This window comes from Halictus rubicundus, chromosome 8 (assembly GCF_050948215.1).
Source record: "Halictus rubicundus isolate RS-2024b chromosome 8, iyHalRubi1_principal, whole genome shotgun sequence".
Taxonomy (NCBI): domain Eukaryota; kingdom Metazoa; phylum Arthropoda; class Insecta; order Hymenoptera; family Halictidae; genus Halictus; species Halictus rubicundus.
The window spans coordinates 5,208,170-5,224,433 of record NC_135156.1 but is presented as its reverse complement, the minus strand read 5'-3'; the positions used below and the strand labels follow the sequence as shown (position 1 = coordinate 5,224,433).

Below are 16,264 nucleotides of genomic sequence, written 5' to 3'. Positions count from 1 at the left end.
GAGCAGACTCGAATTTAACACTTTATATATCGGAATCCGATTAATAGGCTTTTCAATAATTGTACTGTACCAAAATGGAAGCTTAAAAATCATCTACATAATAATTCCAAACGAAATGATTAGATTACGTCATTTAGAGTTGTTGGTTAATGATCGAAGTTGATAATCGCCGGTAGATAATGTGTTAAGTTAATCATTGACGACTAGGCTGCAGATTTTAAAATAATAGTAAGATTTAAAAAATTCCAGAATGTTGATATACTATTTTCAACTTGTTAGGATTATTTAAGAGAGAAAGATCCACAGCCTATCGATGATAATCCAGCAGTTAAAAGATTAAATTGCGAAAGAAAGTGAAGGATTGACTTTCGGCATTCGACTATAGTGAAACGAAGCTCACCAGCATCGGTAGAACGGGCGTCATCAAAGTGAGAGTAGCGACCTTGTTGCCGGAAGGCGATCCCGAAGAGGAAGCCGGTCCTCCAGATCTAGATGTCTCCAGACATCTTTTGACGACGTTAACCAAGTCCTTGGAGGTCTGGTAGGCGGCGTACGCGTCATCGTGCACCGCTGCCAAGCTGCAATCACGTCCAACGATCGATCGCAAGCCTCGCTTATCTTACACCTAGCAGACCTTAACTGGAACCTTCGAACACTCTAAACCCTAATTGGAGGTAAGCACTTGTAAAGGACACTCACATGTGCTTGGGTCCAGCGTTTATCCTAAGGTCGTGCTTGATCAGTCTGATGATCATCTTGAGGTCGTTGCAGGTGCACCTGAGGCCCACGATTAGTCAATGTTAGGAGGTCAAACTTCGAGAAACTTATCTTTCCAAATGAAATTTCTGAGAGAACCCAGAATACCATAAATGGATTACGGATTTTATGCATTCGTGACAAAAATTAGCAGATGCAATTTAAAACGGCGAAAACATTTCGAGGATTTAGGAGCATCGATGTTTTGCAAATTTCTAAAATCTTTTTTATTTGGCTCCTATCGTTCGCAATTGACGCAGATTTCTTTTGCATAAAGATCCGCAGTCTAATGATAAAGATATGATTGAATCTTCCGGGATCTTCCAGAAGATCCTCGTTTACCTGGAGACGGTCGAGCGGAAGTGCTGCGTCTGCTCGTCCTCCTTGGTCAGGGTCGACAGTTTAGCGAGGAACTGGTCCACCTGATAACAGAGAGAGAAAGAGAGAGAGAGAGTGTGTGATGGTTGCGAGCGATCGATGCGCTCGAATCAGCGCGTGATTTATTCCATTTACGACGTAGGTGTTTTACCAAAGGGACACGGGGCTTCTCGATCCAGGCCCGAAATCCTGGTAAGCCGATCGAGCCCTGAGGAATTGTCCTCCCGGCCGAAACTCTATGCAATCTAATCGCGCTGCCAAATCGATTCTCATTCGAGGCGGAAGCCTCTTTTCCTCGGGAGCTATCCAAACAATCTACTTCCGCGTATAAACGACGAAAATATGGAGAAACTGGTGGCTCGTTTCTTTGAAAAACACGATCAGTAACAAAATCAAGAGAGAAGAGTAGATTTTTTCGTTGCGAAGGAGAGAAAATTGTGTTGTTCAGTTTACTGGAGATGCTAAAATAGCTTGAACGTTTCACGTTGAAAGAAATGTTGCAATCCGAATGTTAAAACGCATCGCGAACCACCCCATCAATTGACCCTTCGCACTCGAGACTGTTTTAACTCCAAAACAATCGACCATGATTTATTTCCTTTCATTCATATGAAGCAGGGACCACAACTGTTATAACCAAAACGAAAAAAAGTCATGGAATAACAAGTATTTCATCGACTAAAATCGTATCGTTATAAATAAGGATTATAAGTAACCGAACATTTTTTTTTTGTTGTTGGTAAATGTTATCGTTGAGAGAAATTCGTTTCGATCACTCATAACAGTTATCTATGAGAGAAATTTATTTCGATCATTCATAACAATAATCTATGAAAGAAATTTATTTCGATCGTTCATAACAGTTATCGATAAGAGAAATTAATTTCGATCGCTCATAGTTCAGTTATTTGAAGGAAATTTGTAATAGTTATTATTAAATAGCACAATTTTCGAATGGTAGACAACCAATTATTTAATAAATTTTTCATTCATAACATTAATTGCTACAATCAAAATTTAATGTGACAAACACGAGTTTTTCCAAATTTTCTCCAGACAAATTACACCGTAATTCATCTCATGTGAATTTTAGAACAGGAAAGGTTTGTTCAACCTGAGTTGCGGACACAGCGTGAATTATGCACGCTAGTTTTGATAAATACGGGGGTCTATATTTCTGATTTTCCCAGTTGAAAAAGTTTTGAAAAATTCTTTTTCAGATTTTGTGTTGTTCTTATGGTCTGTCGATTCGTCTTGTACGAAACCTTCTCAATTAATTTCACAGGCTTGCTCCATCCGAAAAAGAGTAGGCAACTCAGTAATTAAATAAGCAACTGGAATGAATTTTCTCATCAATATAATTATTATGAACAAGTGAAAAAGAATTCGATTATCGATAACTGTTAGAAACGATCGGAATGAATTTCTCTCATTGATAACTGTTATGAGTGATTGAAATGAACTTCTCTCATTGATAACTGTTACGAACTGCTTTGAGCAATCGAAACAGTTTTTCTTCATCGATAACAGTTATCGAGGAGAATCCAATTTTTTGGACACTAATAACTGTTATTTGTAACCAAAAAGTATAAAGTTAAATTTCAATAACAATCAACTTTTTATTAATGATTTTTATCTTAACAATGATTTAATAATGAACAATGATTTTAACTTATTATGTTTTCAGAATAAAAATAGCTCCGAGTGCAGAGGGTTAATGGTACTAATTGATCAGGAGTTGTAAATTAGTTTTCAATTCGATAGAATTCTCCGGACGATTCTAAGGGATTTCCGTGTTCTAAGATGGAGGATCGATTTACCTCCTGAAGGGTGAGGTCGCTGCTGCGAGCAGGCTTCGCGACGACGCTCTTCTCGAAGAATAATCGAATGGTCTCGGCCACGTCGCCCTGTTCCAGGTGCTCCAGCATCTCGTCCTCGTCCTGGAGCAGTATTCTGGAGAACAGTTTGACCAGCTGTTTGTTCTGCAGGTTGTAGATCCTCTTCTCGGCGCCTGGTAGCAGCATTCTGCACCAGAGCACCGTGTCGCCTTTGAAACCGTCTGGAGAACCACCGGAAAGTTTTTTCCCAAAATTCTTCAACTATTCCTTCAAATTCTCCCAAGCTACTTCTTCTAATTAGTGAATCGGTTTAACACTGAACCTACCGAGCATTAAAATTCACTACTACGCATTGTCTTATGAAAATAACAAGATTTCTGTAGACTTTGTGATATTTTCAGTGCCATTTAAAACGTTAGAAACGAACTTAATAGAATTTAATATTGATTAAAACAATTTAATTATTTATTAAAAGAATTTAATATTGTTCTCAACGTAGTAAGATTGTTCAAGAAGGAGAGAAAGATATGGCTACTGTTTCTTGCAATTGATGCCAACAATTTTTATTTTGTCTAGCAATCTGCAGTCTAGTTATAACATATGCTTGAATGAAGAAATCTATTGAATCAATTCCCATGAAGCCATCTTTACAACTGCAGTAATTGTAAAATCAAAAATCTGAAACCGGTCATTGTTTAATTAATTTGAATTAATATGATTAATTTTTATAACAACCGTGGCCAGCTTCATCGAATTTTCTCGGTTGTTTAACGGCTGCAAAGAAAGTTCGATTTGCTCCAATTCTTACGTGTCAATTTTCTTTTGGAACATCGTAATCTGACGTAACCTCTTACAGGATTAAGTCAGTGCAAAAGTTTGTGCCCGTGTATTTTAATACGAAATCGGGCACGAGCTTTCGCACCGACTTAATAATAGGAGCAATTGATCATTTCAACTGGCTGTTAGAAAATTCGATGCCGAAAAACCAACAACGCGAGATTGTCGCTCGGCTAGAGACGAATATCCACGATCAGCGGCCCGGTTTTATCGTGCACAGTTATCGCCTGGGAACTTTCCGCTCACTTGTTGCATTCCGACGCGACGCGTTTCGCTCATCGCTCCCTTTTTCCCTTGCGACCACGCACTGTCTCTTCTCGTTCGAGACCGAGCTCGACTCGTCTATCGATTCAATCATTCCTGGACGCCGCACAGTGGGCAATTTGGACAAAATCAAGGAACTTTCGATAAGAATGAGGTAGAGCAATGAAATTTTTTTTAAACGAAAGCTGCAACTTTGTAGAATATGGGAAAAATAGAGAGATTGTGGTACGAACGTTTTTTAACCTCGAGAAAATTCGTTAAACGCGAACAAATTCAAGAAAATTTTAGTTTTTCCAATACCACGCGCGGGAAAAAATTTTTTTTAACATACTATAAAATTTGTCTACGACCTCAGGATTCTGCAAAAAATAGATTTTTGTGACAAAAACTAATGAAGTCATTTTTTCGTTGAAATGATTGGATGGTAATAATCTCCCTATTTTTCCCATATTCTACAAAGTTTCAGCGTTAATTTAAAAAAATTTTCATCGTTCTACCTCATTCCTATCGAAAGTTCTTTGATTTTGAATCCGATTTATTCCAAATTGATCACTGTATGCCGCGTGCCGCACAATGGGCAATTTGGACGAAATCGGATTCCAAATCAAAGAACTTTCGATAGAAATGAGGTAGAGCGAAGAAATTTTTTTTAAATGAAAGCTGAAACTTTGTAGAATATGGGGAAAATAGGGAGATTATTACCATCCAATTATTTCAACGAAAAAATGACTTGATTAGTTTTTGTCACAAAAATCTATTTTTTGCAAAATCCTGAGGTCGTAGACAAATTTTGAGACCAGATTTGAAATCTGCGTGAAAAAATCTATGGGAAATGATGTATAGCATGTTAAAAAAAATTTTTTCCGTGCGTGGTATTGGAAAAACCATAATTTTCTTGAAATTGTGCAAGTTTAACGAATTTTCTCAAGGTTAAAAAACGTTCGTACCATAATCTCCCTATTTTTCCCATATTCTACAAAGTTTCAGCTTTAATTTAAAAAAAGTTTCATCGCTCTACCTCATTTCTATCGAAAGTTCTTTGATTTTGAATCCGATTTCGTCCAAATTGCCCACTGTGCGCCGCTCGACGAAACATTCGTCGACGATCCTTTGACACTAGGTTTACGGGACCCGTCGAAATGACGGGTTCTAATATTTTTAATTTACGATTATTGAGACTGTGAAGATCCATCCACGTGGAATTACTCAACAAACTTATTTCCTTAGGTACATATTATTTAAAACATGGCTGAAAACTAGGATAGACACATTCTTCTTATTTTTATAAAGTAATGTAAAATACTCACTTTTAATGCTACGTAAACCTAGTGTTAATAACGCGTCTGTAGCCGAGAACACAATTCTTGAAAAGATCAACCCACGATGCTGCGTCGATTAGGGGTTCTTAAATCCTACCGAGCATGAAAAGTGAGCGATATTGATTTCGAAAAATAACAGGATTGAATTTATTCCGATTCTGCGCGATTTTTATTGAAGTATATCAACGAGGAAAGCTCTTCAATAATGCCTCATGAAAGCGTCTTTGTATTTTCATTAATTGTAAAATAAGACACCGGTCATTTTGTCGTCGTAGGTTTGGTATTAAAATCAAATGTGTCTGTAAAGAAATCGTTCAACTCGAACGCTATCCCCGATTGTCTTTCGTTTCATTTAAAAAATTGTTCAACGCAGAAACTACCCCCGAATTCTTTTAAGAAAATTTTTAATGCGAAAACGACCCTCGGAATGCGTTTAAAAAATTGTTCAAAGCAGAAGGTAACCCCGAATTTCTTTGAAAAATTGTTTAATGGTGAAACGACCCTCGCGTTTCATTTAGAAACATTGTTCAACGCAGAAGCAACTCCTGAGGTTATATAAAAAATTGTTTAATACAGAAACGTCATTCGGCTATCATTGAAAAAAAGTTGTTCAACGCAGAATCTACTCCCGAGTTCTTTAAGAAAGTTTTTAATGCGGAAACGACCCTCGGAATTCGTTTAAAAAATTGTTCAAAGCAGAAGCTAACCCCGAATTTCTTTGAAAAATTGTTTAATGGTGAAACGACCCTCGCGTTTCATTTAGAAACATTGTTCAACGCAGAAGCAACTCCTGAGGTTATATAAAAAATTGTTTAATGCAAAAACGACCTTCGACTTTCATTGAAAAAAAATTGTTCGACACAGGAGCTACCCCTGAGTTTCTTTAAAAAATTGTTTAATGCAGAAACATCACTCGACTATCATTGAAAAAAGTTGTTCAACGCAGAATCTACTCCCGAGTTCTTTTAAAAAAGTTTTTAATGCGGAAACGACCCTCGGAATTCGTTTAAAAAATTATTCAAAGCAGAAGCTAACCCCGAATTTCTTTGAAAAATTGTTTAATGCAGAAACGTCACACGGCTATCATTGAAAACAATTGTTCAACGCAGACGCTCCGTCCGAGCTTGTTAAATAAATCAGGTGAGCCAATGGACAATCGAGTTGCCGAATCGGTCACCGAGTGACGGAGCTGTTTCTTTCGATAATATTCGTGGGTGTGGACAAAGGTCACGGCCCCCGATTCCACCAGAGCCGCTGCACACGACGTGTCGAATTTTTCGGCGACAATTTATCTCTCCGCGTCGAATTGTCCGTAAACCGGGTCCAGATAGAGAGATGGACGTTTCGCAATGATTATATTTCCGTCGCTCTAATCTGAAGGCCCGCAAGCCTATTTCGAATGAACGAGAAATTCTAGTTGCGACGGTTGCCCGATCGAAACGCAGGTTTCTGTTCGTTCTATTCGGACGGGATCGAGGGATGCGCGTCGTTCGACAGACAGAAATTCCATTGATAAAACCCGGCCGCTTCTTTTTCCTGGTCCAATTACTGGGCTGAGTAATTTCTCGGGATGAATCGAAGCGGCGCGTCGGCTTCGGAACACTCCCGGTGTCATCTGTCTTCATTAATTACAGCCGATAAGATAACGACCGCGAACCGTCCGGACCGCCACGACTCGGTTACAGAATAGGGTTACTGGCCGTTAGAAAGTTCTCGCGTAAATAAATAAACAAGACACCGGCCGATTAGGATGGTCCTTATTTCTCGACTTTCGACGTTTTCTGCTCCGACGCCCCCTCAAATTGCGACAGAAATTTCCAAGTAACACGAGAATCCGTACTCGTGAAGAAAAATTTTTCATCTCTACAGCTCAGGACCGCCCTACTAATATCTAACTATTACCTAATTTCTCTGTCTTCTTTTCTCACTTTCGAAACCGTGCTTCTAGCCAGGTGCGACCTGTTGCCGACGATCCTCGCACCGTTGCTTCACGGCTTCGTTCTTTCGATTTTTCACAGTCAATGTCGACGATTTTTTACCGTTATTGTTCCGCGAACGGTCACGCAGAGGGTTCAGTGAGAAAAACTTGCTACAAACGTCGGCACGTGCAACGATTTCTAAAGCAGCGTCTGCACGTAAGCATGCCAATTGTCAAAATGACAGGGAGATTGTTAACAGTCTGGTGGTCCAGTAACAAATGGACGGCTCTTTGTGCATTTATAGCGCGTGCAAATGTTTAATATACAAGAAAACAGCAACGAGGATTAACACGTTGACTGCCGAGAAATCATCCCTCAAAAATCCTACAAAATCAAAGTGATTTGTAATCAAAATTGCAGAGTTGAACCTTATCAGTGGAATTACTTCTCGAACTGTTTTAGATCGCGCAAATCCCAATCATGTTGTACTATGAGCAAAATTAATTTTTAACGCTAAACCTACCAATCACAGAACATATTACGACCCATAAGTAATAAACAATTTGCAAAGAATTTGTTTTGCCTTTAGTTCTGCACCGATCGTTGAAGAGGAAACACGTATTCTTTCACAGTTTTCGGTAAAGCAGCCTGTGTCGAAAATATTCTAAAAAGTATAATTTTTTTTACAACCCTGTAATAAAATGGCGGCGTCCGTCCCTTCCGAGGATCATATTCGTCATTGCATACTTTTTCATTTTCATGCGGGATTTAATGCAACGGTAACAACAAAGAAAATTTGTGATGTTTATGGAGATGTATTGAAGGTCAACAAATGTCAGCGATGGTTCAGAAGTTTTACTACTGGTGATTATGATCTCTGTGACAGGCCTCGGAGTGGACGACCAGTCGAATTTGATAATGACACCCTAAAATCTCTAGTGGAAGCTGATCCAAAATTAAGTATACAAGAATTATCGAGAAGCCTTGGGTCCACATGGGCAACTATACAAAGGCACCTACACGAAATGGGAAAGGCGTATAGACAAGGAATATGTGTACCGCATCAATTATCTGAGACCAACGAGAATATTCGTCGATCAATTTGTACTTCATTGCTATCCATTTCTTAACAGAATCGTTACCGGAGATGAAAAATGGATTCTTTATGATAACATAAAGCGTTCCAAGCAATGGTTTTCTGCAAATCAAACCGCAATATCAACCCCTGAACCTAGCATATCACTTAGGAAGGTGTTACTGTGTATTTGGTGGTACTGTCGTGGCATGATTCACTTTGAGTTGTTGAAACCTGGAGAAACAGTTGCTGCTGAGTTGTATTGTCAGCAATTACAACGGCTGTATTCAGAACTATTGAAAAAGAGGGCATCTTTAGTCCACAGGAAAGGTGTAATACTGCAAATTGACAATGCCCGGCCCCGTACAGCGAAACTCACTCAGGAAAAAATCAAAGAATTGCAATGGGAAGTTTTACTCCCAGGGATATTGCTCCCTCTGATCTTTTCAGATCTCTGGAGCGTTATTTAGGAAATAAACATTCTGAAGAAGATGCAAGGAGGCACCTTGAGTCGTATTTTGCTTCACGAACCCTGGATTTCTGTAAGAGGGGGATTGAAAATTTGCAGGAAAGATGGCAAACTGTCCTTGATAATGATGGAGATTATACAGGGTGGCCCACATAACTCTGAACAGCTCAATATCTCGAAAACTATGCCATCGATTTTAAAGTTCTTAGTCTTAAATTGCATGGAACTGAAGGGCCTTTCTGACTACATAAACGTGAAGTGGCCTCCCTTCTCCTTTAACGGGGAAGGGGAGGTACCTTTGTAATTTTAAATGGAACCCCCTATAAAATGTTACATATTTAGATTCTACCGGAAAAAACAAGTCAATTTTGTCTGAAACATTTTTTTGTCAGATACTTCCATGATGAGATATAACAGTTTGAAGTTTCGAGTTGTAGGTACTTGAAGCGCTCGGAAGTAGCGTTATGGAATTATACGCGCTTGAGTCCTTTGGTTATTCATGAAGAAACACAAACAATAATATTTACAATTCTTGAGTTTGACTCACTTATCTATGAAAACGTATTCAGTTTAGAGCTGTTATTCAAGCAGTAACATTGTGATTATGGCTACTTTTGACACAGAAGTGAATATGTTATTAACGTTAGGTGAATGCCAAAAAAATTATCGGCGTGCAGCAGTGATGTTTTTTGAACGTTATGGGATCAAAAAATGTCATGCAACATTTCATAATTTAGAAAAGCGGCTTCGCGAGCACGGTGAATTGTGTAAAAAAACTCGCAATAAACTTAAAGCTGTCACTAATGAAAATAATAGTGCCAGTATTCTTGCTGCAATTACATTAAATCCTCATATTAGTCAACTTGCACAAACATCACATATTAGTCGTTCATCAATTCAACGAATTTTGAAACGGCAAAAGTATCGTCCATATCACATGGTTTTATCACAAGAGCTTTCGATAGCAGATTACGATCACCGCGTAAGATTTTGTGAGTGGCTGCAGGGTGTTGTGGAAAACGACTTTTTGTGCAAAATACTTTTTTCCGATGAGGCCAGTTTTATGAATTCAGGGCATGTAAATAGACATAATCTGCATTATTGGGCCGTGGAAAACCCAAATTGGATTGCGATGTGTTCCCTTTCAACATCGATGGTCTTTAAATGTTTGGTGTGGCCTAATAGGAGATTTTGTGATTGGACCTTATTTTTTTCAAGAAACTGTAACATCTGCAAGTTATTGTGATTTCTTAAAAAATCATTTGCCTGCGCTTTTGGAAGATGTGCCACTGCACGTTAGAAGAGAAATGTGGTTCCAACAAGACGGCGCTCCTCCACATTTTGCAATCATCACCAGGCAATTTTTGAACGAAAAATTTGGGAACAAATGGATAGGTCATGGGGGACCTCGTCAATGGCCTCCTGGATCCCCCGATCTAACACCATTAGATTTTTTCTTATGGGGATATATAAAGGACAAAGTTATGTTTGAACCACCGACGACAAAAGAGGATATGAAACAAAGAATACGTGACGCTTGCGCTTCAGTGACTCCCGAAATGTTAAAAAATGTTAGAACAACTTTGATGTTTCGAGTAAATAAATGTTTACAAGCCCGTGGTGGACATTTTGAACATTTAATTTAAAGTACATTTTATTTCTTCACGAATAAGCAAAGGACTCAAGCGCGTATAATTCCATAACGCTATTTCCGAGCGCTTCAAGTACCTACATCATGGAAGTATCTGACAAAAAAATGTTTCAGACAAAATTGACTTGTTTTTTGCGGTAGAATCTAAATATGTAACATGTTATAGGGGGTTCCATTTAAAATTACAAAGGTACCTCCCCTCCCCCGTTAAAGGGGAAGGGAGGCCACTTCACGTTTATGTAGTCAGAAAGGGGCCCTTCAATTCCATGCAATTTAAGACTAAGAACTTTAAAATCGATGGCATAGTTTTCGAGATATTGAGCTGTTCAGAGTTATGTGGGCCACCCTGTATAATAAATTAAGAAATAAAAACTTGAATTTACTACAAAGTTTGTTTTAGATTTCAAAATAATTGATTACTTATGGGTCCCCCTAATATATTTATATTAAACGTCTTATAGAAGGGAGAAGATTGAGTTTACTTAAACTTTGTACGATTTTCATTATAATATGTGCTTAAATAAATATGCCAAGTCGGTAATTTCCCATGAAAACGTTTTTATAATTTCAGTAATTTTGAAATAGAAAACCAATCATTTTGACCGTGGTAGGTTTAGTGTTGAAGATACACAAGAAGAATTGTTTCACCCATATATGACCGACGTGGCAGTGAACGTGTGATACGATCTGTGCTCTGTGCTTGCCATAATGAATTTTCTAGTCGATAAATTGAACTTGTTCCTCATCCTCGTTTCTATAAAATAAGCCAGGAAATTTTGAATTTGCGTACAGATACGCAGTGTAATAATCGATTACGGGAGTCGCTGGCACAGTGTGTTAACATTTGCCATAAAAATTGCATACTTTGATGCGGACGAAGGAGCGGGCACCGAGTGTAAATCAGTCGGCGTGTCTGATCATTGCAAGCTGATTCCACTGGTAATTACGCGAGTCGTGAGAGGATTCAGTGAGTCAGCTGACGTCCCCCCGAGGAAATTCTAATCGAGGGCCCGACGAGGACGCTGTCGCGCTATCAGTTATCAGCTGTCCGCGGAACTACACTTTGTACGAGGCGGTGGTATCAACTCGGTGACCTCTCCCCTCCCCCCCTATCGTCATCCCGCGTTTCCTTCGGCCCATCGATCATTAATTAACTCTTACTCTCTCACTCATTCTCTCTCTCTCTTTCTCTGTTTGATCATTCTCTAATCTTACGTATGAAGTCACCTCCGCTTTTGCGAGCGAGCGTCTCGTCTTGCCGATGCGAAAACGAAAACGAGAGCTAGCAGATCCCGCGTGCGGTCTCCGAGACGCGCGAGAATCGTGTTTACTTCGGCGCTGCGGAATCGCGATCTGCCCCGTAAACAAAGCAAAAAGAAATTCAATTGGCCGACCTTCGCGCCAACTGCGGATTTTTCGTCTCGCTTTATCGTCTCTCCGTTTCGCATTGCACTCTGTTTCTCTCTCTTTCTCTCTTTCTCTCTCTCTCTCTCTCTCTCTCTCTCTCTCTCTCGCGCGCGCTTTCTCTATATCCTCTCTCTTTGTCGCTCTATCTGCCGACAAAGTGAAAGAGAGATTTCACTTTTCGGAGGAGCACGCGCGAGAGGTCAGATCGGCCCTCCATCGAGCTATTGACCGAACGCCGCGCCGCGGTCGACTTTAACACGTTTCAGCATTTGTCCCAATGCTCACCTCCCTTGGTAAAATGTACCCACCTAACCTACCCTCGGACTCGACATCGGTACGCCGCACAGTGGTGCCAAATGGCCAAAAAACGGCAAAACATCTGTAAAAACGAAACTATCCAACGAATTTGTTTGAAAATTTGTGGAAAGATTGCCATAGGTACAATGCTTATTTGGCAAAAATAATTTTTTTTAAAAAGTTGTTAAACATTACGTAACATGGGCTAATCGGGAATCTCTGTTTTCTGCTCATTTTTTATTTATGGAAGCATACAACAAATCCTTTAATAGATGTTGGTCTAGCTCTGATCGTTTTGGCAAGGTATAATATTGAACTAACTTTGTGTAAAAAATCTCAACACCCTTCGATACCCCTTAGCCGCAATTTAAATTTAAATATCATCCTTCAGAATTCCCAAGAAAGAATCGTACGAAAATTACGGTGTATTCGATGTTTTAGGTGAACTTTAGTAGGAACATTTCCAAATAATAATGGAAAATGTGAAATGCATTATTAATTCTTTATGTATAAAAAAATATTTAATAACAATTTTTTATTATTTTACATAAATTATTTTTATAGCGTTCATTGAAATACCTGTTGCATTTTGGGACAGTGGTCCAGTGAACGAAAAATTTGTTTATTTAACATTAAAATATTGTTATTAAATATTTGTTTATACGTATGAATTTCACATGTTTCTTTATTATTTAAGATATATCCCTTAAAAATTTCATTTAAAATATAAATTTTCACCGCCGTTGAAGGTATGTAACCCCTTAACACTTTGATCGCCAAACTAGAAACCCCCAAAATTCCATGAAATCAAAGTAAGTGATTTAATGAAATAAAAATTGAAAAAAATTAAATGTATGATACTGAGTAGTCCTCCAACTTTCTTGCACATTGCAGATCCTAATCAAGTTTGGTACAATGAATATATCAACGTAAAAATTCATTTTAAAACCTGCACAAATAATTCCGTCACCCACATATGGGTGACGTGGCATTCAACGTGTTAAAGTGATAGATGTAAGAATCCAGTCATTCCATTGTTGCAGTTTATTATCGGGAAATGTTAAGAAACCGATTACATCACTAAAACACACACAAACGACACTAACCACACATTACACATGGGGTGCATTCCGATCGTGCGACCTCCACGTGGTGTATCTTGCGTTACTCTAATTCCGGAGATACACTTTTCGTTCAGTATGCGATAAAACGGCAACAAATTTTGTTGGATAGTTTAATTTAAAAACAGTGATTCAATTTAAAAACAGTGATCTAATGAACAAAACGTAGACAGATTATTATTAAATTTTTTTTGTTTAAAAAATTAATTCTAACTAACTATTTCACATTTTTCTTTATTATTTATGATATCTCCTTAAAAAATTTCACCCAAAACATCAAGTAACGGTAACTTCCGCGCGATTCATTCTTGGAAATTCTGAAAGTTGATGTTTAAACTTAAATTGCGGCGAAAGGGCCTGGAAGTGTCTCAAGATTTTTTAAACAGAATTAGATCAATATTGCACTTTGCGAAAACGATTATTTCCAGATCGAAGCTTTTCAAAGGATTTTTTGTATTCCTCCATAAATAAAAAATGAGCGTAACGCAAAAAGGCTTCATGCTAGTTCATATTACTTAATGTTGAACAACTTTTTTTGAAAAATTTTTTTCGCCAGCTAATAGTTTAACCTATTTGTAATAACCCATATAACTTGTAGACCCCTAAGTATTCAATTATAGGCGGAATAATTAGATAACTATCGCACTGAAGAAAAGGTTATTTACCATGCGTGTATCTCCGTAAATAAAATTTTTTAAAAAATCGGACTGTAGCACATTATGTACTTATGCACTCACTATTGGGCTATACAAAAATAATTTTTTTTTATAAAAATCAAAAATTTATAAAATGGATTTTTTGCCGCCTTGGCCACACTGTGCGCCGCACAGTGCGGATAAGCGGGGCATATCTCACTATACGTGTATATCGTAACATATAACGTGAATGGCGACAGTAAGACGCCACTAAAAATTGCTGTATCATTACTCAAAATATTTTTTACATTATTAAATTTGTTTGTATTAAGTAAATTACGAAACATTTCAGTATTGTACGAGTAAATTGTACCATTTTCGTATGTAGAACATGAAAAAAAATATATAGAAGGGAAATATTCTAGGTCGCAAGAAATGTTTCGTTTTGGAGTCAAAATAGCTTCGAGTGCAAAGGGTTAATCATTTAATAATAATTTGTATGCATAAATATTGTTAATTTTTCTTTAATTTATTAATTTTATTGTTATATTTCATTTTTTGTGAATAATTACCATTACATGTACATTAGTAACGAAATTTTGATTTCTGTAAAAAAATTTTGCCATGGCCGCTCTCTCTAGGGGACCAAAAATCGAAAAGTATTATATTAATTGTAGATGAGTGTTGCAATAATAATTCTGTATAATGGAAAGTGCTCAACAAAGTATATGCATTTTTTGTACGTTTAATAAAGTAGATTTACTTTTTGTATAAATTTTCAACGGTGGTTTTATTTATTAATTGCATATAAAACTTCAAATTAACATATTACGAAAACGGCAAAATATATCCTGAGATTATTACATATTCGGGTATATTACTTGTTATAGTTTATAGTTTTAAATTTTTATTTTACAGTTTTGTTTGCAACTAACTGCTACTCTTAATTTTATAGACTTTTTAACAAGTGCACATACCTTTCCTTTTGGGTTCTATTGTGGAAAATTTGTAAATTTCTTTTTAAATTTATTAGTTGTATTGTTAAATTTCATTTTCTGTGAATAATTAACAATGCATATACATTCGTAAACAAACTTGGAGTTTTGTTCAAAATTTTGCCATTTGTCCGCCAGTCACAGTGCGAAATTTACTACAAAAATTCAATATTCGTGTATACCACGATAGGAAATACATTTCTTTTGCAAAAAATGCGTATTAGGATGGAAATTGTTTACAATTTTTCAATAATTATATATCAATCATTTTGAAGTATTCTTAATTTGTTTATAATATGTGTTACACTATACCTATTGGAAAAGCAAGAAGAATGCAAGGATAGTTCAAGATTGTTTGGAAGGACGTGAATGGAGATTACATTCCAAGTACTAAGAAGGAGTCAAATAGCGAATTGCGATTTGTTCAGTTTGTTAATTTTGTTTACTACTATTATAATTTGTCTAAGTTTCTTATTATTAATTTTACATATGGTTCTTTTACTATTAATTTCGTTTTAAATCTGTTAGTTTTTAAAAACAAATTTTTTTAATAAAAATTGTTAATTTCTTGTTAAATTTATTAATTATATTGGTACATTTCATTTTTTGAGAAGAATTACCTAAATATATATACATTAATAACCAAATTTAGAGAAGCGCCCAAAAATAGGCCATTTCCGCATTGTGCGCCGTACTGACTCTAAAAAATATTTCAAAATTGATTACAGAAAGTCTGATTATTAGATGCCATGCGTTCTCGTGCATTACTGTTCACTTTCTCGAATTTTAAGGCAACTAGGAAAAACATTAAATCGTCTAAATCGTCAAGAAATTATTGTAATAAGCAAACCGACAATCCACCGTCGTCCCCGAAGGGTTAAGAGCATCCTTCGTGAAACATTACTAGGTGTATGCACACAACGAATCAAAGTTTCAGCTGTGTCCACTTTGCAACCCTTGTAAATGTGACATCACTATACTGCGGATTTTTACGCATTTATGACAAAAATTAACTGTGTGAAACATAAAACAGTGAAAGATTAGAAAATTTTTAAATGGGTCTGTCGTTTTCAGTGCATTAAAATTATCGAGCGATGAAATCAATTTTTATTTTATTCTTGCTACCCACAATCGCCACAGAATAACTTTATTTGAAATCACTAGACCGCAGATTTTTATGCGTTTATGACAAAAATTAACTGGGTGAAACATAAAACAGTGAAAGATTAGAAAATTATTAAATGGGTCTGTCGTTTTCAGTGCATTAAAATTATCGAGCGATGAAATCAATTTTTATTTTATT

General features: G+C 37.0%; 1 protein-coding gene across 4 annotated transcripts in view; it reads right to left on the bottom strand.

Annotated features, from left to right (window-relative positions):
• Dnalig3 (DNA ligase 3) overlaps window positions 1–16,264 on the bottom strand; it is a 71,073-nt gene that overhangs the window by 7,693 nt on the left and 47,116 nt on the right. For 3 of the 4 annotated variants that reach the window (XM_076791320.1, XM_076791319.1, XM_076791321.1), the window contains 4 exons: window positions 2,955–3,193; window positions 1,099–1,178; window positions 700–777; window positions 401–578 (listed from right to left, as the gene is read on the bottom strand). In XM_076791320.1, coding sequence (XP_076647435.1) covers window positions 401–578; window positions 700–777; window positions 1,099–1,178; window positions 2,955–3,193 — 575 coding nt within the window. Of the gene's footprint in view, window positions 1–400; window positions 579–699; window positions 778–1,098; window positions 1,179–2,954; window positions 3,194–3,780; window positions 4,116–16,264 lie in introns of those variants that run through there. The other variant, XM_076791322.1, reaches the window with a different exon arrangement.